We start from the raw sequence: 25,757 nt of genomic DNA on the forward strand, positions 1-25,757 counted from the left end.
ACCACTTTAACAAGGATATTCAGGAAGCAATGTAGTACAGATATTTTAAAACGTAGCATTATCATTTTATAACCATTTGGTATTTTACAACGTACTTCAAAATGGTTTACTCTGAAATCTCTCTGTAAAGTGGTTTCTGGGGCTTTTGAGATTATTTTATAATAATTTTTTCTCCTCTATTTTTGGCAACAGCTTACTACATTTCATGCAACAGCAATACTTTATACCTTAATGGGTGAAACTACTCAATTCCAAAACCAACAGAAGAAATTTGATTATGTTGCCTAATGGATCTTGAATTCAGATGATAAATTACATGATATACTGAACTGTTCCAAGGAAATGTGAGTTTATAAAATGATTTTTTATTTCAGAATCAAGACACACTCAACATATAAATTTTACAATAAAGTTTATTAGCTGTTCTCCTCTTTCTCATAAATGGAATGGATAATTGTTGATAATTCTTCACAAACCAGTGCTCATTTAAGAAACATTATATGAGGAGGTTGTCAAAAACACATATTTGATAAAAGAACTCCAAAAATCAATGGGAAGCCAAACAATATTATTAATGTAAAGTACCAGAGAAAATGATTTCTGAAATCATTTCTACCTTTCACTATAATTTTATATAATTACTCAGCACCAAGATATGTGCAACTCTAGTGCAGAGCAGCTATGTGAGATGAAAGGTGTACAATCAGAGGGGAAAACACACATGTGAATGGAGCTTTTCCTGTTTTTCTATTAATGAAGGGAGGAGAGCTGGAAGGAAAGGCAGAGGACCAAAGCCAAACCCCAAAAACAAGACCAACAACAACAACAACAAAAAACAGGAACCATTTAAAAACTTTTATAGAAAAGAGGAGAACATGCCCATACTTTTACTTGTAATCTAATTTCCCCCCAAAGGCTTCTCCCCACAACCACCATACCCCAATTTTCAGTTCACATGATTAAGGAAGATAAACTCTAATTAATTTATAAACAAAACAAAACAAAAAGTTAGGAGTAGGTGGCAAAAGAAAAATATATTTTAAATATATATATATATGTGTGTGTGTGTGCAACTATGTAAAGAAAATAATTCCCATAGTTACAGTTTAGTTAAAGAAAGTTTTATATATATTTATATATATATATTTTATTATAACAAAATAGGCAGTTACTGTGGGTAATATATTCATTAAAATCTGAACCCTAAGAATACATTTAAATTTTTAGGCTCTGCATTGGACTCCTCCTCCATTGCCACAATGACCACTACATCACCAATGTAATGTCTGTTTTGTCTAAATTTATTACATTTTCTCACCTTCTCTGTAAAAGGTGAACGCCCCTAGCACCTAACATGGCCTCAGTTCAGAAAATACAATGATCATTTCTCTACAAACAACTTTCATAAGACACTAGAGGGCTGCACAAGTAGATTAAAATCACTTGAATGTTGTTATTCCTAACAAATGTATTGGATAAAAACCCTCAAACAACAAAAGACTTTAAGAACAACACTTATGAAATAATGAATTACCTTTGTGAATGTTAATTGAGACATTAAATTTGAAATTAAAAAACATTATTTTCCTTATTTGTCTTAATGAAATATTTGCTTTGATAGCAGAAGTCAATTCAGAAAAGGAGTTGAGAGCTACCACATTGGCCAAACCATGCTATTAAAAAGTTAAACGTGCATAGTTGCTCAAGGTTTATTAAATTACTGATTAAGACCACTGTTCTCTCATTTGTATTGAAATCTGAAAAGAATGTATATAAAGCTTTTCTGAAAATCTCTTTAAAGTTACTTTCCCTTAAACATTAAGGAATTTTACCACAATTGTCCATCTCTCTAAACCCTTAATAGCTAGTTAAGCCATTCCATCTTCAGTTCTGAAAAATGGCTACAAACTAATCATGACATAAAATAACACAGATGATGGAACCTGAAGGAAACATTACATGTCAAATATAAGTGCAATTGTAGACCATGATGAGTGGGATATAATTCAACATAGAAAAAAAGAATTAAAGACAAACACCAGAAGGAAAAGGCAAAGAAATGTCAAATAAAGGAAATGAAACTGTGTAAAAGAGAAACAAAGAAACAACAGTCCTCATAACTTTTCTTTTGCTGGAACCCAGATGTAAGGGCCAGATTGTTCTTCTATGATCTGCTTTACTTGGTTGTAAATGTCTTCCAGAGTGTCTCCCTGTACAATAGCTGTAATGACAGAAAGAAAATCAGAAACTTCCATGGTCTATTTTTACCATTACACTTAACTAGTGAAGTAGTAGAAACTAAATCTTGGGAAATTACTCATCAGGGGAGAGTCAACATTTATATATTATTTACTTAGTAAAAACTACCTGTTTCATTAATTTTCCTATTTGTACAACACAAAAAATTTTGTTTTTAAAATTGATAAACTGAAATTGAAGTGATTTTACTTTGTTGTATTATTTTTCATTTTGCTAACATCTGAGTATGTAATAATATTTTGATGACATTTCAATTTCTAATTAAGTATATGTTGAAAAAAAAAGAAAATGGGTACAGATTATGGTTACATTTTTGTTTTATTTCACTTTTGGGGATAGGATTTTAGGGAAAGACAGTTTATTAAAGATTATATGATGCTACTTTCCTACAGTATATTAGTAACTGTCAGTTGCTGCAGTCTAGAGTTGAATTAAGATACATCACCTAGTGTTTTAGTGGTTATAAACTACTAAAATTAATGTTGGGTGGTTTATTTTCTGCTTGAAATGTGTGAATAAAAATAATATTTGCAATTCTTTGGTGATAAATGGAGTCTGAGTGAGGATATGACATAGTGAGGATCAGTTAATGAAAACAAAATTACCCCAAAAACTCTTGAAGTTTCACCAAGTAGCACAAAGCATGAATCAAAGTTTTAAAAAGAAAAATGAAAATGTTTACACATAAATAAAAAAAGTCAAGAATAAACTAAAATCATAAACAAAATATAAGTTATTTTGGAAGAACATTTGTTATTGTTGTTGTTAGGTGCCATTGAGTCGGTAACGACCCATAGCGACCTTATGCACAGCAGAATGAAACACTGCCTGACCCTGGGCCAATCTCACTACTGTTGCCACGCTTGAGTCCATCGATGCTGCCACATGGCCAATCCATCTCGTTGGGGTGGTCTTCCTCTGACCCTCCCATCTTACCAAACATGATATCCTCCTCCAGAGACTGGTCTCTCCTGACAATATGACTTCAAAGTATGAGACACGAAGTTTGGCCATCTTGGCCTCTAATGAGCACTCTTGGCTGCTTCAAAAACGGATCTACTGCTTCTTTTAGCAACCCATGGCACCTTCAATATTCTCCTCCAACAACATTAACAAAAAAGCATCAATTCTTCTACAGTCTTCCTTATTCACTGTCCAGCTTTTACATGCACATGAGGTTACTGAAAATACCATGGATTGGGTCAGGCGCACCTTAGTCCTCAAGCTGACATCTTTGCTCTTCAACACTTTAAAAACGTCTTGTGCAGCAGATTTGCTAAATGCAATACATCATTTGATATCTTGACTGCTGCTTCCATGAGTGTTGATACTTGATCCAAGAAGAATGAAGTCCTTGACAACTTCAATCTTTTCTCTGTTGATAAAAATGTTGCTTATTGGTCCAGTGGTGAAGATTTTTGTTTTCTTTACATTGAGATGTAATCCTTACCAAAGGCTGTGCTCTTTGATCTTCATCAGTAAATATTTTAAGTCCTCTTCACTTTCAGCAAGCAAGGTTGTATCCTCTGCATATCGCAGGTTGTTAATGAGTCTTCCTCCAACACTGATGCCATGTTTTTCTTCATATAAGCCAGCTTCTGGGATTATTTGCTCTGCATACAGGTTGAATAAGTATGGTGAAAGAATACAACCGTGTCACACACCTTTCTTAATTTTAAACCATTCAGTGTTCCCATGTTCTGTTTGAACAAATGCCTCTTGGTCCAGGTACAGATTCCTCATGAGCACAATTAAGTGTTCTGAAATACTCATACTTCGCAATGTTGTCCATAGCTTATCATGATCCACACAATCGAAAGCCTCTGCATAGTCAATAAAGCACAGATAAACATCTTTCTGATATTCTCTACTTTCAGCCAAGATCTACCGGACATCAGCAATGATATCCCTTGTTCCATGGACTCTTCTGAATCTGGCTTGAACCTCTGGAAATTCTCTGTCAATGCATGATTTTAGCCGTTTCTGTATTACCTTTAGTAAAACTTTATTTGTATGGGATATCAAAGAGATTGTTCTATGATTTCCGCATTCTGTTGGGTCACTTCTCTTTGGAATGGGCACAAATATGGATCTCTTCCAATCAGTTGGCCAGATAGTTGTCTTCCAAATTTCTTGGCAGAGATGAGTGCCTCCTGTGCCGCCTCACTTTCCTGAAAGATTTCAATTTTTATTCCATCAATTCCTGATGCCTTGTTCTTTGCCAATTCCTTTAATGCACCTTGGACTTCCTCCTTCAGTATCATTGGCTCTTGATCATATGCTACTTCTTGAAATGGTTGAACATTAACCATTTCCTTTTGGTACAGTGACTCTGTTGATTCCTTCCATCTTCTCTTGATGCTTTCTGCATCATTCAATAATTTGCCCAGAGAATCTTTCAATAACAAGTCGAGGCTTGAATTTTTTTTTTAGTTCCCCCAGCTTGAGAAATGCTGAGCATGTTCTTTCTTTTTGGTTTTTTGATTCCAGATCTTTGCTTATTATGCTGTAATATTTGGCTTTATCTTCTCGAGCTGATCTTTGAAATTTTCTGTTCAGGTCTTGAATCTCCTCATTTCTTCCATTTGCTTTAGCATCTCTATGCTGGAGAACAAGTATCAGTGTTTCTTCTGACATCCATTTTGACCTTTTCCTTCTTTCTTGTCACCTCAATGACTTTTTGCTTTCTTCATGTATGATGTTCTTGATGTCATCCCACAATTTTTCTGGTCTTTAGTGTTTAATGTATCAAATCTGTTCTTCAGATGATCTCTAAATTCAAGTGGGATATAGTCAATGTCATATTTTGGCTCTCGTGGACTTGTTTTCATTTTCTTCAGCTTCAGTTTGAATTTGCATATAAGTAATTGATGGTCAGTTCCAGTCTGTCCCTGGCCTTGTTTTCACTGTTGATATGGAGCTTTTCCATAGTCTCTTTCTGCAGATGTAGTCAATTTGATATCTATGTATTTCACCTGGCGAGGTCCATGTGTATAGTCGTCTCTTATGCTGTCTAAAGAAGGTATTTGAAATGAACAAATCATTGGTTTTGCAGAATTCTATCATGCATTCTCCAGCATCATTTCCATCAACAAGGCCACATTTTCCAACTACGGATCCTTCCTCTTTGCTCCCAACCTTTGCATTCCAATACACCAGTAATGATCAACTTCAGACTGAAGAAGTTGGTAGAATTCTTCTATTTCATCCTCACTGGCTTCAGTGGTTGGTGCGTAAATCTGAATAATAGTGGTATTAACTGGACTTCCCTGTAGGCGCATGGATATTATCCTATCACAGACAGCACTGTACCACCTCATGACTGATCTGGATATGTTCCTTTTGATGATGAATGCACCACCATTTCTCTTCAATTTGTTATTCCTGGCATAGTAAACCATGTGGTTGTCAGATTCAAAACGGCCAATAGCAGTTCATTTCAACTCACTAATGCCTAAGATACCGATGTTTATGCATTCCATTTCTTAACATTACAGATGTAGATTTCCATGCATAATGTAAAACTAATGTTCTCCCAAGTAAACTATCATATAATTCACAATAAAACATTAAAAAAAAACCAAACCAAAACAAACCTAGCACAGAATATCAAATGGAGACTTCAAAGAAAACTATCCACTTGGGGACTGTAATGATGCATGGTATATAAAATGATGGATGTGTTAGGAGGCTTACAAGGTATGTAAGCTAAAAATGAGTAATTAAAATTATAAATGACATGCTATTTAATAATATCGATTCTGAGAGTTCCCATTCTGAGCTACATTCAGAGATATGCTTTATGTTCCTGAAAACAGTTAATTTAACAAAACATTTGGGTTTACCAGTTTGGCATCTTAAATATGCTCCAACAGGACAGAATAGAATCTCATTGTATTTCATGTTAAAACTGTCAATTGCATACAATAGCTTATTTTAGGAGGAGTTACTCAGGAATACTGCTTATTTTGTGAATTCATTAATGGGATGGTTAGTAAAATAGAATTCTCCTTAGGAGAGAACTGGTAAAGCATAAAGCTGATCACCTTTAACCAAGTATCAAAATTAACATCTCCAGGGATGGCACAAACTGATTATCATGGATCTCCTTGCATGATGCAAAGATGACATAACATACTTCTTTGACATTCCTGACAAAAGTGCATAACCTAAATCTAATTTAAAATAGAAAATTTTAAATTGAGGTAGGAGCTTTCTATGAAATAGCTGGCTTTTATGTTTAAACAATGCTAAGGTTATGAATAACAAAGAAACTCTGAAGAATTTTCTCAGATTTAAGCAGTCTAAAGACATGGCAACTTAATGCATCAAGTGATCCTGGATTGGATGCTGAAGTAAGAAAGCCTTTTTTTTTTTTCTCCTTCTTTTGTTGTGAAGACATTAATGGTTTAATTGGCAACTGAAGAAAATCTGTAGTTAGATAATAAGGGTAAATCAAAAGGTATTGCTACTAAGTCTCTGTTACTATTAAGTGACGTCAAATCAGTTCTGACTCATAGCAACACTGTATAGGGTTTCCAACTAGTGGCTGTTGTGTTTGAACTGCCAACTATGTGGTTAATAGTTCTACGCTTATCCTACAGTGCCACTATCAGGGCTCCACAAAGTCATAGAAATTTTTCTGTAGGCAGTGTTTTTCCACATCTCTAACCCATTCCCTAGAAATTTTTCATTCTTTGACTTATAACACATCAAAATGGCAGTATCGGCACCCTTGAGGGAGTCAAATTGTGTTGATCAGAGCCGTAGGCTGAATGGAGTAAGGTTTCTCAATGAAATTTTCATAGGACTGCCTCAAAGATTGATTAGGTGTAGTGATGTGATGGAAAAAAATTCCTTGGTTCAATATTCTTGGCCTTTTCCTCACCAATGCAGTTTTCCATTTTCTTAAACTTCTTTCTAACAGCCCTCCCTGTGACTATCCTTTATCCTCTGAAAAATCTATCAAGATGACCCTTTGGGAATCCTAAAACATGACCACCATAAACTTCTGAACTGACTTGTCTTGAATTTAACTGGTTCAGCAGAGCTCCTTGAAAGCCACTGTTTTATCTGGTAATTTTTGGAAAGTCACTCTCTAACAAGAGGCCAGGATAGGTATATTACTGAGAGAACTTGTGCGTAGCCATCCACTGACCACAGAGGCATGTTTATACATGCTATGTTTAAAATAAACCTGTGCATGTATGATCTAGAACCCTAGGATCAATACTTTTTGTCTTACCCTCATTAATGTCACAATGCTAAATTTCCAGATTTCAACAACTGTGTTATGATAATGTAAGAGAATGTCCCTCTGCCTTTTTTTTTTTTTTCCATTATTTTTTATAATACTTAGAGGCAAAGGGTCAACTATGTGTAAAAAAAAATTATAAACAGTGATAAAATTTCATATTTGGGAAATCTGGAACAAGAGTACATGAGAATTCTTTGTATTAATTTTGTACTTTTCAGTCTGAAATTAATGTTAAAATAAAAAGGAACACAGAAAGTATATAGTTTATAACCATGACATTAAATTCATAGTTGTTGAATCAATTTTGTCTCATAGTGGCCCCTATACAGGACAGAGCAGAACACAAAATCCATGTTCCATAAAATTTTCAGGGTTGCAAACTTTTATGGAAGCAGATTGCCTCATTTTTTTCTTGTGGAGAGGCTGGTGAGGTCAAATCACAACATTTTGGTTAGTTATTTAAGCACTTAACCACGGTACAACCAGGGCTCCTTCCATGACACCTTGTTGGCTAAGTGCTGTCGAGTCGGTTCTGACCCATAGCAACCCTGTATAGGGTTTCTGTGGAGCAGCTGGTGAGTTCAGATCACCAACCTTGCAGCTCAAACTGACTTTGCAGTCCAGTGCGTTAATGCACAGCGTCACACCAGGACTCCTACAGGTACTCAACATGAACTCCAAATACAGGTTTGTTATTATTTCAAACAAACAATAGCAACAAAAATCTGTCTAAAGATACTTAAGGAATAACTTGGAGAGCAAAATAAATGATAGAAAACTGTGAACTGCAGCATATGCTTTTCTTTTTAAACAAATAAAGCTTTAAATGGGTCAATACGTAAAAAGAATAAAGGAAAATTCATAGTATCATAAAAGATATCAAGTCTGAATCCACTTTTTCTTTGGTCACATATGTCTTATTCAATATCTTATAAAACAACAAAATTAAAAAAAAATCCCTATCATCACTGCCTAGACTAGACAAATTTCCTACATGATTCAAAACTATGGACCTTACGATTTTATTCTAAAAATGCTAGTACTAGTTATTGTTATTGTTAGGTGCCAGCGAGTCGGAACTGACTCATCGTGACCCTATGCATAACAGAATGAAACATTGCCTGGTTCTGCGCCAACCTCACAATTGTTGCCTTGCTTGAGCCTCGCTGGGGGTCTACCTCCCTTTCTCTGATCCTCTAGTTACGACTGGTAAACAGTCCAAAATCTACTTCAGTAAGTTAGTGTGTGGATTCAAAGCAAAACCCTATCATAAAGGGTACCATTGCACATGATGCCAACCTGTGAAATGTTCAGTAAACTCTTGTTCCAGTTTCATGGCTCTCTCAAATGTCTTTCTGGCTTGTTCTTCTGTAAGACGCTTATTCATTTCCCTATTCAAATAAATTTAGAAATTGGCAATTAGTACATTATAATCAAAAGATGATGACAGAAGACACATAAAACATGCTTGAATTCTAACTTCATTAGTTACTAGCTGTTGGAGACCCTAGACAAATTACTTAACTTTAGTTTACTTATGAAATGGGCAATAATCGCACTCACTTTCACAGTTTCTGAGACTCACAAGTAAATATACATTAGAATATAACCTGACATACATACAGAAGTAATACAGAAGTAAATATTAAGTATCAACACACCATAATGTTTTCCTCAAAGAATATAATTCAAACAATAGTCTCAGAAAAGCATAATTGTTGTTCAGTGTAGTCGACTCAGTCCTAACTCACAGCTACCCTGTATAGGGTTTCTGAGGAGCGGTTGGTGGGTTAGAACTGCTGACCTTGTGGTTCAGCGATTATCCAACCACACCATATCAGGACTCCATAGTCTCAGCAAAGCATAATTAGGGCTGGTAAATATTTTACCCAAACCCTTTCTTAGTGTAAAGCTCAAAGTTTCATATTAAGTGGTATTTTAGAGTTTCTCTAGCTCTGCCTGTTCAATGATAGCAGTTAGGCTGAGACTGAATTGCTATAATGGAGGTTATAAAAAGTATTCTTGAGATCCACTTCCAGAATGGTAATGTATAAAACTCTTATAGTGGTGTTCCACTTAAAAGTCTCCAGAAACATCTTAAGGGTACACAGCAAAAGAAAATACATTTACTCAAGAACATCTACTAACTCTTGGTAAGAACAGGAAAACTGTGGCACTTGAACCACAACCCACTCACTCCACTGCCTGTCAGCTGGGCTGAATAGAAGCTCCATTCTAGGTGATGTCATCAAGAAGACAAGGGCCCCCCCACTCCTTATAGCTCCTAATCACAAGTGGGGCAGATTGCCACTATTTCTCATTCCCACCAGCTTTGTGGTGCAGAGGCTAGGTATTAGGTGAGTATGGCTAAGAGGCTGGAGGCTCCTTTCTTCCAGAAAGCTCTCAATTGAAGAGAGCTAGGTCAAGAATATTGGGGGTCTGTCTGAGTGCTCACATCCACCACTCGTCTTTTTAGTCTGTTGTACCGTTATGACCTTTGTGTTTCTGGAAGCTATGCCACTGGTATTTCAAATACCAGCAGGGGCATACATGGTGGACAGGTTTCAGGGATCTTCCAGACTACAACAGACAAGGAAGGAGGAGAGGAGGAACACTTCTGAATGGGTTAGTCACTGAAAACCTTATGAACAGTAGTGGAACACTGTCTGATATAGTGCTGAAAGATGAGCCCCTCAGGTTAGAAGACACTCAAAAGTAAGACCGAGGAAGAGCTGCCTCCTCAAAGAAGAGTTGTCTTTAATGATGTGAAGGGAGCAAAGATTTCAGGACCTTCATTTGCTGATGGGGAACAACTCAAAATGACAAGAAATAGCTGCACACATCCATTAATAATCAGAATGTGGAATGTATTAAGTACAATTCTAGGAAAATGGAAGTTGTAAAAAAATGAAATAGACCTCATAAAGATCGATATCTTAGACATTAGTGAGCTGAAGTGGATTAGTATTGGCCATTTCAAATCGTACAATCATAAATCATATGGTTAGTATGCTGGGAATGACAAACTAAAGAGGAATGGTATTGCATTCATTGTCAAAATGAGCATATCAAGATCCATCTTGAAATACAATGCTGTCTACGTGATAAGATACTATCTATATGCCTACAAAGAAGGCCATTTAATACCACTATTATTCAAATTTATGCACCAACCACTAAATCCAGTATGAAGAATTCTACCAACTTCTTCAGTCTTAAATTGATCAAATATACAACCAAGATTGAATGATAATTACTGATGATCAGAATGTGAAAGTTAGAAACAAACAGGAAGAATCAGTAGTTAGAAAATACGGTCTTGGTGATAGAAATGATGCTGGAGATCACATGATAGCATTTTGCCAGAACAACTACTTATTCAATGCAAATACCATTTTTCAACAACACAAACTGTGAGTACACACGTGAACCTTAACAGATGGAATATACAGGAATCAAAATAACTGTATCTGTGGGAAGAGATGGTGGAAAAGCTCAATAACATCATCCAAAACAAAGCCACAGGCTGACTGTGGAACAGACCATCAATTGCTTATATGCAAATTCAGGTTGAAGCTGAAGAAAATGACACCAAGTCCATGAGAGCCAAAATATGACCTTTAGTATATTAAGAATTTTGAGACCATCTCAAGAACGAATTTGGTGCATTAGACACTAATGATTGAAGACCAGAAGAGTTGTGAGATGACATCAAGATCATCATACATGAAGAAAGTAAAAGGTCATTAAAGAGAAAGAAAAGAACAAATGGATATCACAAGAGACTCTGAAACTTGTTCTTAAAAGTAGAGAAGCTAAAGTGACAAGAAGAAATGATGAAGTAAAACAGCTGAAAAATTTTCAAAGAGGACCTTAAGAAGATGAAGGTAAGTAATTTAATAAATGTACATAGGCTTAGTTAGAAAACAAAAGGAAGAACAAGCTCAGCATTTCTTAAGCCAAACGAAATGAAGAAAAAGCTCAAGCCTTGGGAGGCAATATTGAAGGATTCATGGGTAAAATACTGAATGATGCAGAAAGTATCCAAAACAGATGTAAGAATACACAATCACTGTACCAAAAATAAGTGATTGAGGTTCAGTCATTTCAAGAGGTACCATAGGATAAAGAACCAATGGTGAAGGTAAAGTTCAAGCTGTGTTGAAGGCATGGGTGAAAGAAAAGGCTCCAGGACTGATAGAATACAAATTGAAATGTTTCAACAAAGTAATAGAATGATGAAGGCACTCACTTGTCTAAGCCAAATTTGGAAGATGGCTACCTGGTCAACTTATTGAAAGAAATCCGTATTTGTGTCCACTCACTCCAAAGAAAGGGGACCCAATGAAATGAGTAAATCAATGAACAATAATATCATTAATATCATATGCAAGCAAAATTCTGAAGATAATTAAAAAGCATTTGTAGCAGTACACTGACAGGGAGCTGCTAGAAATTCAAGCTGGATTCAGAAGAGGACACTGAACTAGGGATACACTGCTGATGTCTGACGGATCTTGGCTGGAAGAGAGTATCAGAAAGAAATTTACTTGTGCTTTATTGACTATGCAAAGGTATTCGACTGTGTAAAACATAACTAACTATGATAACATTGGGAAGAATGGGTATTCCAGAACACTTCATTGTTCTCATGATGAACCTGTACATATACCAAGAGACAGTCATCTGAACAGAAAATGGGGATTTGGAATGGTTTAAAATCAGAAAAGGTGTGCTCCAGGGTTGTATCCTATACCATACTTATTCAATCTGTATGCTGAGCAAATTATCTGAGAAACTGGATTATAAGAAGAATGTGATATCTGGACTGGAAGAAGACTCATCAACAATCTGCGATATGTAGATGACACAACCTTGCTGAAAGTGAAGAGGACCTGAAATAATTACTGATGAAATTCAAAGACTTCAGTATGTATTGTACTTTAATGTAAAGAAAACAAAAATCTTCACAAATGGACCAATAAATAACATCATGATAAACAGAGAAAAGACTGAAGTTGCTAGAGCCTTCCTTTTGCTTGGATCTACAATCAATGCTCATGGAAACAGCAATCAAGAAATTAAAACACCATACTGCATTAGACAAATCTGCTGCAACAGAATTCAAAAGCAAAGTTATCATTTTGAGGGCTAAACTCAACTCAACTCAGGCCTGACCTGCACCATGGTATTTGCAATCACTTCATATGCATATGAAAATCAGAGTAACTAAGGAAGAACTTAGAAGAACTGAAATGCATTTGACATATGGTGTTGGCAAAGAATGTTAAAAGTACCACAGACTTTCAGAAGAATACACGAATCTTGGGAGAAGTACAGTCAGAATGCTCTTTAGAAGTGAGGATGTTAAGAGTTTCTCTCTTGTTCCAAATGGTAACAAGAACCCAGGGAGGACGATGAAAGAATGCTATTACTACATTGAGGGTACTGCAAACAATGTCACTAAAGAAAATGTATGTAAACTGTTGAATGAAAAACTACTGTGGTCTGTAAACTTTCATCCAAACTATTAATAATAATAATAATGATAAAATAACAAGGATCACAAATTGTAAAATTCTCATTAAAAAAAAAAATCTCTTGCCATAAGCACCAAAGCTTTTCAGAACTTTTCCTTTTGTGAAGATTAATTTATGTTTTAAGTTGTTTTTCTTTGTGGTTCATCCCAAGCCTGGGATTTGCAGTAATGTTGGCTTTAGCTCTAGCGGTCCCTTCACAAGAACTTGAATAAATCTTTTTTTTTTAAAGTTTTTATTGTGAATTATGTGGGTTTACTTGGGAGAACATCATTTTACATTCATCCTATCATATTTCGTTTCATTGCAATGATCACAATCCACTCCACGCTTCACCAAAATAACCAAAGGATACACCACACAGCCTCCCGCCCCCGGTCAGCGCACAGCCAGCGTCCCCAGCTGCTCCATCTGTCCACGTCATCATCTCTGTCTCCATCTCTGGCGTCACTGCCTCTCTGGGTAGGGTCACACTCTTGAACTTGAATAAATCTTGACAAGATAAGAACACCAGCCCAATCAGGGGTTTGAGGCCCAAGCGAGTTTTATCTGACCCTTTGAGTCCTGGTGTGGCACTGTGGGTTAATGCGCCAGACTGCAAAGCCGTATGAACTGCAAGGTCAGCAGTTCAAGCTCACCAGTGGCTCCTCAGAAACCCAATACAGGGTCACTATGGGTCAGAATCGACTCGACGGCACTTAACAACAGCAACAAGGACCAGTTTACCATCACTGCCAAAGCACTCACAGAGAGTTCCAACTTCCTGGTCTGGGGAAGGAGCAAAGAACTGGTTCACTTAAATAAACAACAATTTCAAGGCTACAAGTTTAAGGACCTTTTTGATGAAGTCAGTGAGTCCTTGGATGGTTCAGGTTCTCTCTACAGCACACTTCTTTGTTTTCATAATAATGGTGTCTCCCACAGCCTTTAGCAGGAGGTCAATATTTTTCTTGGCACCTCCGGCAGGTTCTTCTGTACCCAGGGAGACTGCAGCAAAAGAAGGTAGATGCAGAGTGACGGTTTCTGGGGAGACCTCTGTAAGTCCTTCATCACTAGTACAGTAGAGGGTGTCAAAAGCCAAGTTTTAAGATCTCTTCTGACATCCATTTTGGTCTTTTCCGTCTTTCTTGTCTTCTAAAAGATCTATTGTTTTATTCCTGTATGATGTTCTATATATCAACCTACAGCTCTTCTTGTCTTTGGTTATTAGAACTTAATGCAGCATATCGGTTCTTAAACTGATAATTAAATTCACATGAGATACGTTCAGGGTACTATTTGGCTCTCGTGGACTTCTAATTTTCTTCAGCTTCAGCTTGAACTTACATAGAAGCAACAGATTGTCTGTTCCACAATCTGCCCTGGTCTTGTTTTGACTGATGATACTGAGCTTTTCTACCATCTCTTCCCGCAGTGTAGTGTTTGATTTCTGTGTATTCCATCTGGTGAAGTCACTGTATACATACATCTTTTATACTGTTTAAAACAAGTATGAATAAGTCATTGGTCTGGCAAAATTCTATCATGTCATTATCAGCATAGTTTCAAATAGCAGGGTTGTATTTTCCAATTATTGATTCTTTATTTCCAACTTTTGCATTCTAATCATCAGTAATTAGCAACACATCTTGACTGGATGTTTGATCAAATTGAAGAAACTGGTAGAAATTGGTAGAATTCTTCAATTTCATCATCACTGTCTTTAAGAGTTGATGTGTAAATTTGAGCAATAGTGGTATTAACTAGTCTTTCTTATATATCAGAGACAGCACTATACTTCCAGATATATCTTAAGTGTAACTGTTGTTGTTGTTAGGTGCCATCGAGTCAGTACCAACTCATAGTAACCTTATGAACAACAGAACGAAACACTGCACAATCCTGGGCCAACCTCACCATTGTTGCCATGCTTCAGTCCATCGATGCTGCCACTTTACCAATCAATCTCACTGGGGGACTTCCTCTTTTTCTCTGACCCTCCACTCTACCAAAAATGATAATCTTCTCCAGCGACTGGTCCCTCCTGACAATAAGCCGAAGTATGAGAGACGAAGTTTGGACATCCTGGCTACCAAGGAGCACTCTGGCTGCACCTCTTCCAACGCAGATCTATTTGTTCTTTTGGCAGCCAATGGCACTTTCAGTATTCTCCTCCAACAACATAACTCAAATGCATAAAATCATCTACGGTCTTCCTTATTCACTGTCCAGCTTTCGTATGCATATGAGGTTATTGAAAATACCATGGACTGGGTCAGGCACACCTTAGTCTTCAAGCTGACGTCTTTGATCTTCAACACTTTAAAAATGTCTTGTGCAGCAGATTTGCTAAATGCAATACATCATTTGATTTCTTGACTGCTGCTTCCATGAGTGTTGATACTTGATCCAAGAAGAATGAAGTCCTTGACAACTTCAATCTTTTCTCTATTGATAAAAATGTTGCTTATTGGTCCAGTGGTGAGGATTTTTGTTTTCTTGACATTGAGATGTAATCCATACCAAAGGCTGTGCTCTTTGATCTTCATCAGTAAATATTTTAAGTCCTCTTCACTTTCAGCAAGCAAGGTTGTATCATCTGCATATCGCAGGTTATTAATGAGTCTTCCTCCAACACTGATGCCATGTTTTTCTTTATATGACCCAACTTCTGGGATTATTTGCTCAGCATACAGGTTGAATACGTATGGTGAAAGAATGCAACCTATTGCACACCTTTCTTAATTTTAAACCATTCAGTGTTCCCATGTTCTGTTTGAACAAATGCCTCTTGGTCCATGTACAGATTTCTCATGAGCACAATTAAGTGTTCCAGAATACTCATACATTGCATTGTTCATAGCTTGTTATGATCCACACAATCAAAAGCCTTTGCACAGTCAATAAAGCACACGTAAACATCTTTCTGATATTCTCTGCTTTCAGCCAAGATCCATCACACATCAGCAATGATATCCCTTGTTCCACGGCCTTTTCTGAATCCGACTTGAACCTCTGGAAGTTCTCTGTCAATGTATGCTTGTAGCTGTTTCTGTACTACCTTTAGTAAAACTTTACTCGCAAAGGATATCAAAGAAATTGTCCAATGATTTCCGCATTCCATTGGGTCACCTCTCTTTGGAATGGACACAAATACACATCTCTTCCAATCAGTCGGCCAGACAGTTGTCTTCCAAATTTTTTGGCAGAGATGAGTGAGTGTCTCCTCCAGTGCTGCCTCACTTTCTTGAAAGACTTCAATTTTTATTCCATCAATTCCTGGTGCTTTGTTCTTTGCCAAATTTGCATACAAATGTATAAATATTATATCTACTTGATGAACTTTTTATTCTGATGAAATGTCTCTTGAAGATGACTAGGGGCCTTCCAGAAATTCATGGAAAATAAATATTATGAAAAAAATATGCATGGGCTTAAAAATACTTTACCAAAATAAACTTACTAACTAGTTATAACATTTCTGAACAGGATATTTGAGGCACTAAGAAAGATACCAGTTTGAAGAGTTCCTATCACAACAACATGAATTCAGCTAAAATTCAAGCAAGAACAAATATTAAATTTATGGTAAACTTAGGCGGAAAAACATTGAAATTACTGATGCTTTGTGAAAATTTTATGGAGACAATGCACCAAAGAAATCAGTTTACTAATAGGCAAACTTGTTTAAGAAGGGAAAAGATGATGTTGAAGATGAAGTCTGCACCAATAGACTACCTACATCAATTATCATGAAAAAAGGTCATCTTTTAGTTGTCCTAACTGAAGAGAACTGGAGATTAACAGCAGAACACATAAACATGATTTCTGACAGAAAGATTACAGTTAACACAAACTTTCTGTATGGTGAGTGCCCAAACTATTGTACCCAGAGCAGCTACAGACAAGAACAGAGCTTTTAATGAAAAATTTAAATAAGTGGGATCAAAATCCTGCAAGCATTTCTTGGGAGAATTGTAACAAGAGGTATTATCAGCACAGTCAAAATAAAAGGCCATGGCAACAGTTTTTTGGATGTTAAAAACATATTTCTTGTTGACTTTCTGGAGGGCCAAAGAACAGTAACACTGCTTGTCATGAGAGTGTTTTGAAAAAGGTAGCAAAAGTTTTAGCATAAAAATGCCCAGGGAAAGCTGCACTAGAGTACTTCACCATGATATTGCTCATTCCTCTAATCAAACAGGGCAATTTTGCAAGAATTTCAATGTGCAATCATTAGGCATCTACCTTACAGTCTTGATTTGATTCCTCCTGACTTCCTTTTTGCTTCTTAATCTTAAAAACTCTTTAAAGGACACCCTACCCCCTACCCCCATTAATAATGTAAAAAAGACTGTAATGACATGGTTAAATTCCCAGGACCTTCAGTTCTTTAGGGATGGATTATGTTGCTGATACCATTTCTTAAAAAAGTATATCGAACTTGATGGAACTTATGCTGAGAAACAAAGTTGATACTTTTTATCTTTTAATTTCATTTCCCATGAACTTTTGAAGTCCCTTTAGACATTCTTCTAGTCTCTCAGTATCAATGGGAGGGCTGGAATGTCCAGTTCAGTAGCCACTAGTCATATGTGGGCTATACTTCAAGTTCAAATACATGTAACTGTGTAATTTAATGCTATTAATAATGATGGCTACTTTAAAATAATATGATGATAGTTTATTTAAAATTCTGTTTTATAAAGAAACTGCGACGCTGGGAGGGTAAATAAATTACCCAAACTAGTATGTGACAGAGACTGGATTTGTGCTTAGAGCTGACGCCTTAAGCCATTTATACTTACATGATATTTTCCACAGATTTGGGCTTAATAAAAATGGAGATTGGGTAGAGCTGTGCAATCTGCAATCTCTTTATGGCATTTCCAGACACATCAAGGATACAGTGTTTGCCCTAAAACAAAAAGAAGAAAGAACAAAGACATGTAAACCAAGTCTTTTCAATTTTATCAAAGGTACATTTCTTATAGATACAAAATCTGTATTACGTCATGTATGGATTCCTGTTCCCTTAAGTGCACATTTCTGTTGGCTGATATTAGGAGGGGAAATGAGATGAAATTAATGAATAATGATTCTGAATAATGAATTTATCATTCTTAAACAAATGTTGTACGTAAAAAGGAATGAAACACATTTTCATTATGACAAGATTTTACAGGCCGGTAATCTCTTAAAATAGATTTTGGTAACAAATAAATACAGCATTGCTCCATTCGCATCATCACAGAATTGCTCCATTAGCGTCATCATGGTCATTTGCTGATAGAATACAACTCAAAATGAAGAGGAACAGCTGTACACATCCATTGAAAATCGTAACCTGGAATGTACGAGGTATGAATCTGGGAAAACTCGAAGTTGACAAAAATGAAATGGAATGCATAAACATTGATATCTTAGGCATTAGTGAGCTGAAATGAACTGGTATTGGCCATTTTGAATCAGACAACCATATGGTTTACTATGCTGGGAATGACAAATTGAAGAGGAATGGTGTTGCATTCACTGTCCAAAAGAACATACCCAGATCAATCATGAGGTATGACACTGTCTGTAATAGGATAATATTCATGCGCCTACAGGGAAGTCCAGTTAATACCACTATTATTCAAATTTAGGCACCTACCACTAATGTCAGTGAGGATGAAACATAAAAATTCTACCAAATTCTTCAATCTGAAATTGATCATACATGCAATCAAGATGTATTGATCATTACTGGTGATTGGAATGCAAAGGTTGGGAGCAAAGAGGAAAGATCAGTAGTTGGAAAATATGGCCTTGGTGATAGAAATGATGCTGGAGAATGCAAGATAGAAGTCTGCAAAATCAATGATTTGTTCATTTCAAATACCTTCTTTAGATAGCATAAGAGACTATACACATAGACCTCACCAGACAGAATACATAGAAATCAAATTGACTACATCCGCAGAAAGAGACAATGGAAAAGCTCCATGTCATCAGTCAAAACAAGGTCAGGGGCTGACTGTGGAACAGACCATCAATTGCTCATATGCAAATTCAAACTGAAGCTGAAGAAAATGAAATTAAGTCCACAAGAGCCAAAATATGACCTTGAATATATCCCACATGAATTTAGAGACCATCTGAAGAACAGATTTGATGCATTAAACACTAAAGACCAAAGACCAGAAAAGTTGTGGGATGACATCAAGAACATGAAGAAAGCAACAAGTCATTGAGAAGACAAGAAAGGAAAAGGTCAAAATGGATGTCAGCAGAGATACTGAAACTTGCTCTCCATCATAGAGATGCTAAAGCAAATGGAAGAAAGGAGGTACAAGAGCTTAACAGAAAATTTCAAAGATCGTCTCAAGAAGATAAAGCCAAATATTACAACAAATGTGCAAAGATCTGGAATCAGAAAACCAAAAAAGAAGAACACCTTCAGCATTTCTCAGGTTGGGAGAACTTAAGAAAAAAATTCAAGCCTCGACTTTCATCATTGAAAGATTATCTGGGCAAATTATTGAATGATGCAGAAAGCATCAAAAGAAGATGGAAGGAATAAACAGAGTCACTGTACCTAAAGGAAATGGTTAATGTTCAACCATTTCAAGAGGTAGCATACATATGATCAAGGACCAATGAAACTGGAGGAAATCCAAGGTGCATTGAAGGAATTGGCAAAGAACAAGACACCAGGAATTGATGGAATAAAAATTAAAATCTTTCAAGAAAGTGAGGCGGCACAGGAGGCACTCACTCATCTCTTCCAAGAAATTTGGAAGACAGCTATCTGGATGACTGATTCGAAGAGATCCGTATTTGTGCCCATTCCAAAGAGAGGTGACCCAATGGAATGCAGAAATCGGACAATCTCTTTGATATCCCATGAAAACAAAGTTTTACTAAAGGTAATACAGAAATGGCTACAATCAATCATACATTGACAGAGAACTTCCAGAGGTTCAAGTCAGATTCAGAAGAGGCCGTGGAATGAGGGATACCATTGCTGATGTCCGATGGATCTTGGCTGAATGCAGAGAATATCAAAAAGATGTTTACGTGTGCCTTAGACTACTCAAAGGCTTTTGATTGTGTGGATCATGGCAGGCTATGGACAACATTGTGAAGCATGAGTATTCTGGAACACTTAATTGTCCTCATGAGAAATCTGTACATGGACCCTGGTTGTTTGAACAGAACATGGGAACACTGAATGGTTTCAAATTAAGAAAGGTGTGTGACAGGGTTGTACTCTTTTACCATACTTATTCAATCTGTATACAGAGCAAATAGTCCGAAAAGCTGGGTTATATGAAGAACAACATAGCATCAGGATTGGAGCAAGACTCATTAACAACCTGCAATATGCAGATGATACAACCTTGATTGCTGAAAAGTGAAGAGGACTTAAAAAAAAAACATTTACTGATGAAGATCAAAGAGCACAGCCTTCGGTATGGATTACATCTCAATGTAAAGAAAACAAATATCCTCACCACTGTACCAATAAACAACATTCTTATCACCGGAGAAAAGACTGAAGTTGTCAAGGATTTCATTCTTCTGGATCAACTATCAACACTCAATGGAAGCAGCAGTCAAGAAATCAAACGATGTACTGCATTAGACAAATCTGCTGCACAAGACCTTTTTAAAGTGTTGGAGAGCAAAGATGTCAGCCTAAGGACTAAGGTGCACCTGACCCAAGCCATGGTATTTTCAATAACCTCATATGCATGTGAAAGATGGACAGTAAATAAGGAAGACCGTAAAAGAATTTACGCATTTGAGTTATGGTGTTGGAGAATATTGAAAGTGCCATGCGCTACCCAAAGAACAAACATATCCATGTTGGAAGAAGTGCAGCCGGAGTGCTCCTTGGAGGCCAGGATGGCCAAACTTTGTCTCTCATACTTCGGACATATTGTCAGGCAGGATCAGTCACTGGAGAAGAATATCATGTTTGGTAGTGTAGAGGGTCAGAGAAAAAGAGGAAGACCCCCAACGAGATGGATTGGCAAAGTGGCAGCATCAATGGACTCAAGCGTGGCAACAATAGTGAGGTTGGCCCAGGATTGGGCTGTGTTTTGTTCTGCTCTACACAGGTTCACTATAAGTTGGCACCTAACAACAACAACAACAACAACAACAACAACATTGCTAACTTTTATTTGGAGTCGTCGCGTAGCACTGTGGGTTAATGTCCTGGACTGCAAAGTCGGTTTGAATCCAACCACACCAGGAAATCCTATACAAGGTTGCCATAGGATTGTAAAGTTAGTTCTGACTCACAATGATCCTGTATAGGGCTTCTGAGGAACAGCTGGTGGGTTTGAACTGCTGACCTTCTAGTGCGCAGTCATTCAATGCTGATCCCACAGTGCCACACCAGAAGTGTTTACTGCTGTTGAGTCGGTTGCGACTCATAGCGACCCTGTATAGGGTTTACAAGGAGCGGCTGGTGACTTTGAACTGCTGGCCTTGTGGTTCAAACTGGTATTTCAGTCCAGTGCTTTATCCCCGTATTTCTTTGTTATGTGCCACTGAGTCACTACCGACTCATAGTGACCCTATGCAAAACAAAACGAAACACTGCAGTCCTGGGCCAATCTTACAATTGTTGCCATATTGCCATATTGCTGGGGATCTTCATATAACCCAGCTTCTTGGATTATTTGCTCAGCATACAGGTTGAATAAGTATAGTGAAAGAATACAACCCTGTCGCACACCTCTCTTCATTTTAAACCATTCAGTGTTCTCATGTTCTGTTCGAACACTGCCTTTTGGTCCATGTACAGATATCTCATGAGCACAATTAAGTGTTCCAGAATACTCATACTTCTTAATGTTGTCCACAGCCTGTCATGATCCACAAAATCAAAAGCCTTTGTGTAATCAATAAAGCACAAGTAAACATCTTTCTGGTATTCTCTTCTTTCAGCCAAGATCCATTGGACATCAGCAATGGTATATCTTGTTCCACGTCCTACCAAATCCAGCTTGAACCTCTGGAAGGTCTCTATCAATGTAAGGTTGCAGCTGATTTTACCTTTGTTGTTGTTATGTGCCGTGGAGTCAGTTCTGACTCATAGGGACCCTGTACAGGGTTTCTGAGGCTGTAAATCTTTACGGGAACTGAAAGCCTCATCTTTCTCACACAGAACAGCTGGCAGTTTCAAACTGCTGACCCTGAAGTTCGCAGCCCGATTCGTAACCACTAAGCTACCAGAGCTCCTTTAGTAAAACTTTACTCATATGGGATATCCAAGATATTGTCTGATGATTTCTGCATTCCGTTGGGTTACCTCTCTTTGGAATGGGCAAAAATACAGATCTCTTCCAATCAGTTGGCCATATAGTTGTCTTCCACATTTCTTGGCATAGATGAGTGATGTCTCCAGTGCTGACTCACTTTCTTGAAAGATTTCTATTTTTATTCCATCAATTCCTGGTGCCTTGTTCTTTGCCAATTCCTTCAATGCACCTTGGACTTCTTCCTTCAGGATCACTGGCTCTTGATCATATGTTACCTCTTGAAACGGTTGAACATCAACCATTTCCTTTAGGTACAGTGACTCTGTGTATTCCTTCCAACTTATTTTGATGCTTTCTGCATCATTTAATAATTTGTCCAGAGAATCCTTCAATAACAAAAGTTGAGGATTGAATTTTTTCTTCAGTTCCACCAGCTTGAGAATTGCTGAGCATGTTCTTCCTTTTGATTTTCTGACTCCAGATCTTTGCACATTTTGTTGTAATATGTAAATTTGTCTTCTCGAGATGACCTTTGAAATTTTCTGTTAAGCTCTTGTATCTCCTTTCTTCCATTTGCTTTAGCATCTCTATGCTGGAGAGCAAGTTTCAGTGTCTCTTCTGACATCCATTTTGATCTTTTCTTTCTTTCATGTCTTCTTAATGGCTTTTTGTTTTCTTCCTGTTATGTTCTTGACGTCATCCCACAACTTTTCTGGTCTTCAGTCTTTAGTGTTTAATGTATCTAATCTGTTTTTCAGATGATCTCTAAATTTAGATAGGATACATTCAATGTCATATTTTGGCTCTTGTGGACTTGTTTTCATTTTCTTCAGCTTCAATTTGAATTTGCAAATGAGTAATTGATGGTCTGTTCCACAGTCTGCCCCTGGCCTTGTTTTCACTGATGATATGGAGCTTTTCCATCCTATCTTTCCACATGTACTCAATTTGATTTCTGTGTATATCGTCTTGTGAGGTCCATGTGTATAATCGTCTCTTAGTCTGTCTAAAGGTATCTGAAATGAAGAAATCAATGATTTTGCAGAATTCTATCATGTGAACTCCAGCATAATTTCTATCACCAACGCCATATTTTCCAACTACTGATCCTTCACTTTGTTCCCAACCTTTACATTCCAATCACCAGTAGTGATCAATACATCTGGATTGCATGTGAGATCGATTTCAGATTGAAGAAGTTGGTAGAACTCTTCTGTTTCATTCTCACTGGCTTTAGTTGGTGCCTAAATTTGAATAATAGTGGTATTAACGGGCTTCCCTGTAGATGCATGGACATTATCCTATCACAGACAGTGTTGTACCTCATTACTGATCTGGATATGTTCTTTTTGACAATGAATGCAGCACCATTCCTCTTCGTCATTTCCGGCATAGTAAACCATATGGTTGTCCGATTCAAAATGGCCAATACCAGTTCATTTCAGCTCACTAATGCCTAAGATATCGATGTTTATGCATTCTATTTCATTTTGACAATTTCCAATTTTCCATGATTCATACTTTGTACATCCTATGTTTTGATTATTAATGGATGTTTACAGCTGTTTCTCTTCATTTTGAGTTGTACTCCATCAGCAAATGAAGGTCCCGCGGGCTTTTCTCCCACGGGCTTTATTTACTCCATTAGTGTCAATACGGTCAACTCTACTTTGAGAGGCAGCTCTTCCCCAGTTGCATTTTGAGTGCCTTCCAACCTGAGGGGCTCATTTTCCGGCACTATATCTGACAGCGTTAGTAAGGTTTTCAGTGACTAAATATTTGGATATAGTTTGTCACTTCTTCCTAGTCTGTCTTTGTCTGGAAGCTCATCTGAAACCTGTCCACCATGGGTGACCTTGCTGGTCTTTAAAATACCCGTGGCATAGCTTCCAGAATCACAGCTGCTTACAAACCACAGTGTCTATCAATTTAGAACAATTTGGAACAGTTTCTGTCTTTGTCTTTCATGATCTTCACATTTTCAAAGAGTATTTCATAAAACATGCCTCCAACCTGGGGTTATTTAATACTTTCTCTTAGGTTCAGGTTATACATTTTTGGCAGGAATATTACAAACTGATGTGATCTTCTTAGTCCATTATATCAGGAAGCATATGAATCTATTTGTCCTATTATTGGTGAATTCAATTTTGATCACTTGTTTTTGTCTTCCAGGTTTCTTCACTGTAATGTTACTATCTTTCAGTTTTAAACTGAAGTATCTTGGGGGAGAAATGCTGAGACTGTAAGTGCCTTGTTTCGCATCAAATTTTCACTCAACAGTTTTATCATACACTGATAGTTCTTACCAAATCCTACGAATCGGGCTGCGAACCTTAAGGTCAGTGGTTCGAAACTACCAGCTGCTTCATGGGAGAAAGATCAGGCTTTCTACTCCCGTAAAGATTTACACCCTCGGAAACCCTGTACAGGGTCGCTATGGGTCGAAACCGACTCAACGGCACTTAACAACAACAACAACAAGTTGTCAAGAGAGATTTTCTAATTCCATCATTTCTTCTACCTTTTAGTTGATATTCTAATGAGATAAAGCTTTCCCCTCTACCCATGTATTTGTTCATATACTAAGTTCTAACTTTATTCTTTATATATATAATATGCCTATTTTTTTTCCACTTTAGGGCAGTATTTTTTTTTTTAACTTGTTATTGTGAATTGAGTGAAAGTTTACATAGTTGCCACCCCGTCCATGTATTAAGTTAACAGCATCTATCTCTATTCATTTTAATGCATTCCTGTTTCTTTGTATTAAGTTAACAGCATCTATCTCTATTCACTTTAATGCATTCCTGTTTCTCGCGACCTTCATCTTTCCTCTGCTAACATTACTCCATCTTGCATATTGCCTGTCTGTCACCCATGTTAACATGTGTTTAACCTCTAGCCCATGAGTAATTAATCCTGCTCCCTTACCCCTGGAACCATCATAAATTGCTTCTTTCAGCAAGAAAACTGTTCTTTTTTGAACTTTACACAACATTCATCACATACAATGTTTGTCCTTTTGTGACTAATTTCACTCAGCATAATGTCCTCCAGGTTAAAACCATGTTGTGAGTTGTTTTCACAGATTGATCATTCTTCTTCAAAGTTGGTGGTATTCAATTGTGTGTATGTATCAGTTTGTTTAACCATTCTTCTGTTGATGGGCATTCAGGTTGTCTCCATCATTTTGACATGTCTCTTGTAGACAGTATATTGAAGACTCCATTTAAAAAAAAATATCCATTCTACTCATGTCTCTTGAGTGGTACATTTAACCATTAACTTTAGTGTAATTATAATTAAGTCTGAATTGGTTGTTATTGTTTTTATGGGGTTTCCCCTCTCCACTTTTTTTCTTTTGTTGTGCTCCTGGATTCTTTGTTCCACGTAATTTTCCATGCTAAATTCATTGTTTGTGAGTTTTCTTTTGATTTTAATTTCTGTTGTGCTAATGTTTACTAA

At 36.9% G+C, this 25,757-nt stretch overlaps 1 protein-coding gene across 13 annotated transcripts in view; it reads right to left on the minus strand.

Moving 5' to 3' along the window:
* Window positions 1-278: 278 nt before the first annotated feature.
* Window positions 279-25,757, minus strand: part of DLG1 (discs, large homolog 1 (Drosophila)) — a 315,798-nt gene continuing 290,319 nt past the window's right edge. For 8 of the 13 annotated variants that reach the window (XM_006869407.1, XM_006869406.1, XM_006869404.1 and 5 more), the window contains 3 exons: window positions 17,841-17,950; window positions 8,816-8,907; window positions 2,115-2,221 (listed from right to left, as the gene is read on the minus strand). In XM_006869407.1, the coding sequence (XP_006869469.1) occupies window positions 2,115-2,221; window positions 8,816-8,907; window positions 17,841-17,950 (309 nt within the window). Of the gene's footprint in view, window positions 2,222-8,815; window positions 8,908-17,840; window positions 17,951-25,757 lie in introns of all 13 variants that reach the window. The other 5 variants (XM_006869405.1, XM_006869400.1, XM_006869411.1 and 2 more) reach the window with 2 other exon arrangements.

This window comes from Chrysochloris asiatica, unplaced genomic scaffold (genome assembly GCF_000296735.1).
Source record: "Chrysochloris asiatica unplaced genomic scaffold, ChrAsi1.0 scaffold00130, whole genome shotgun sequence".
In the NCBI taxonomy this organism is placed as follows: Eukaryota; Metazoa; Chordata; class Mammalia; order Afrosoricida; family Chrysochloridae; genus Chrysochloris; species Chrysochloris asiatica.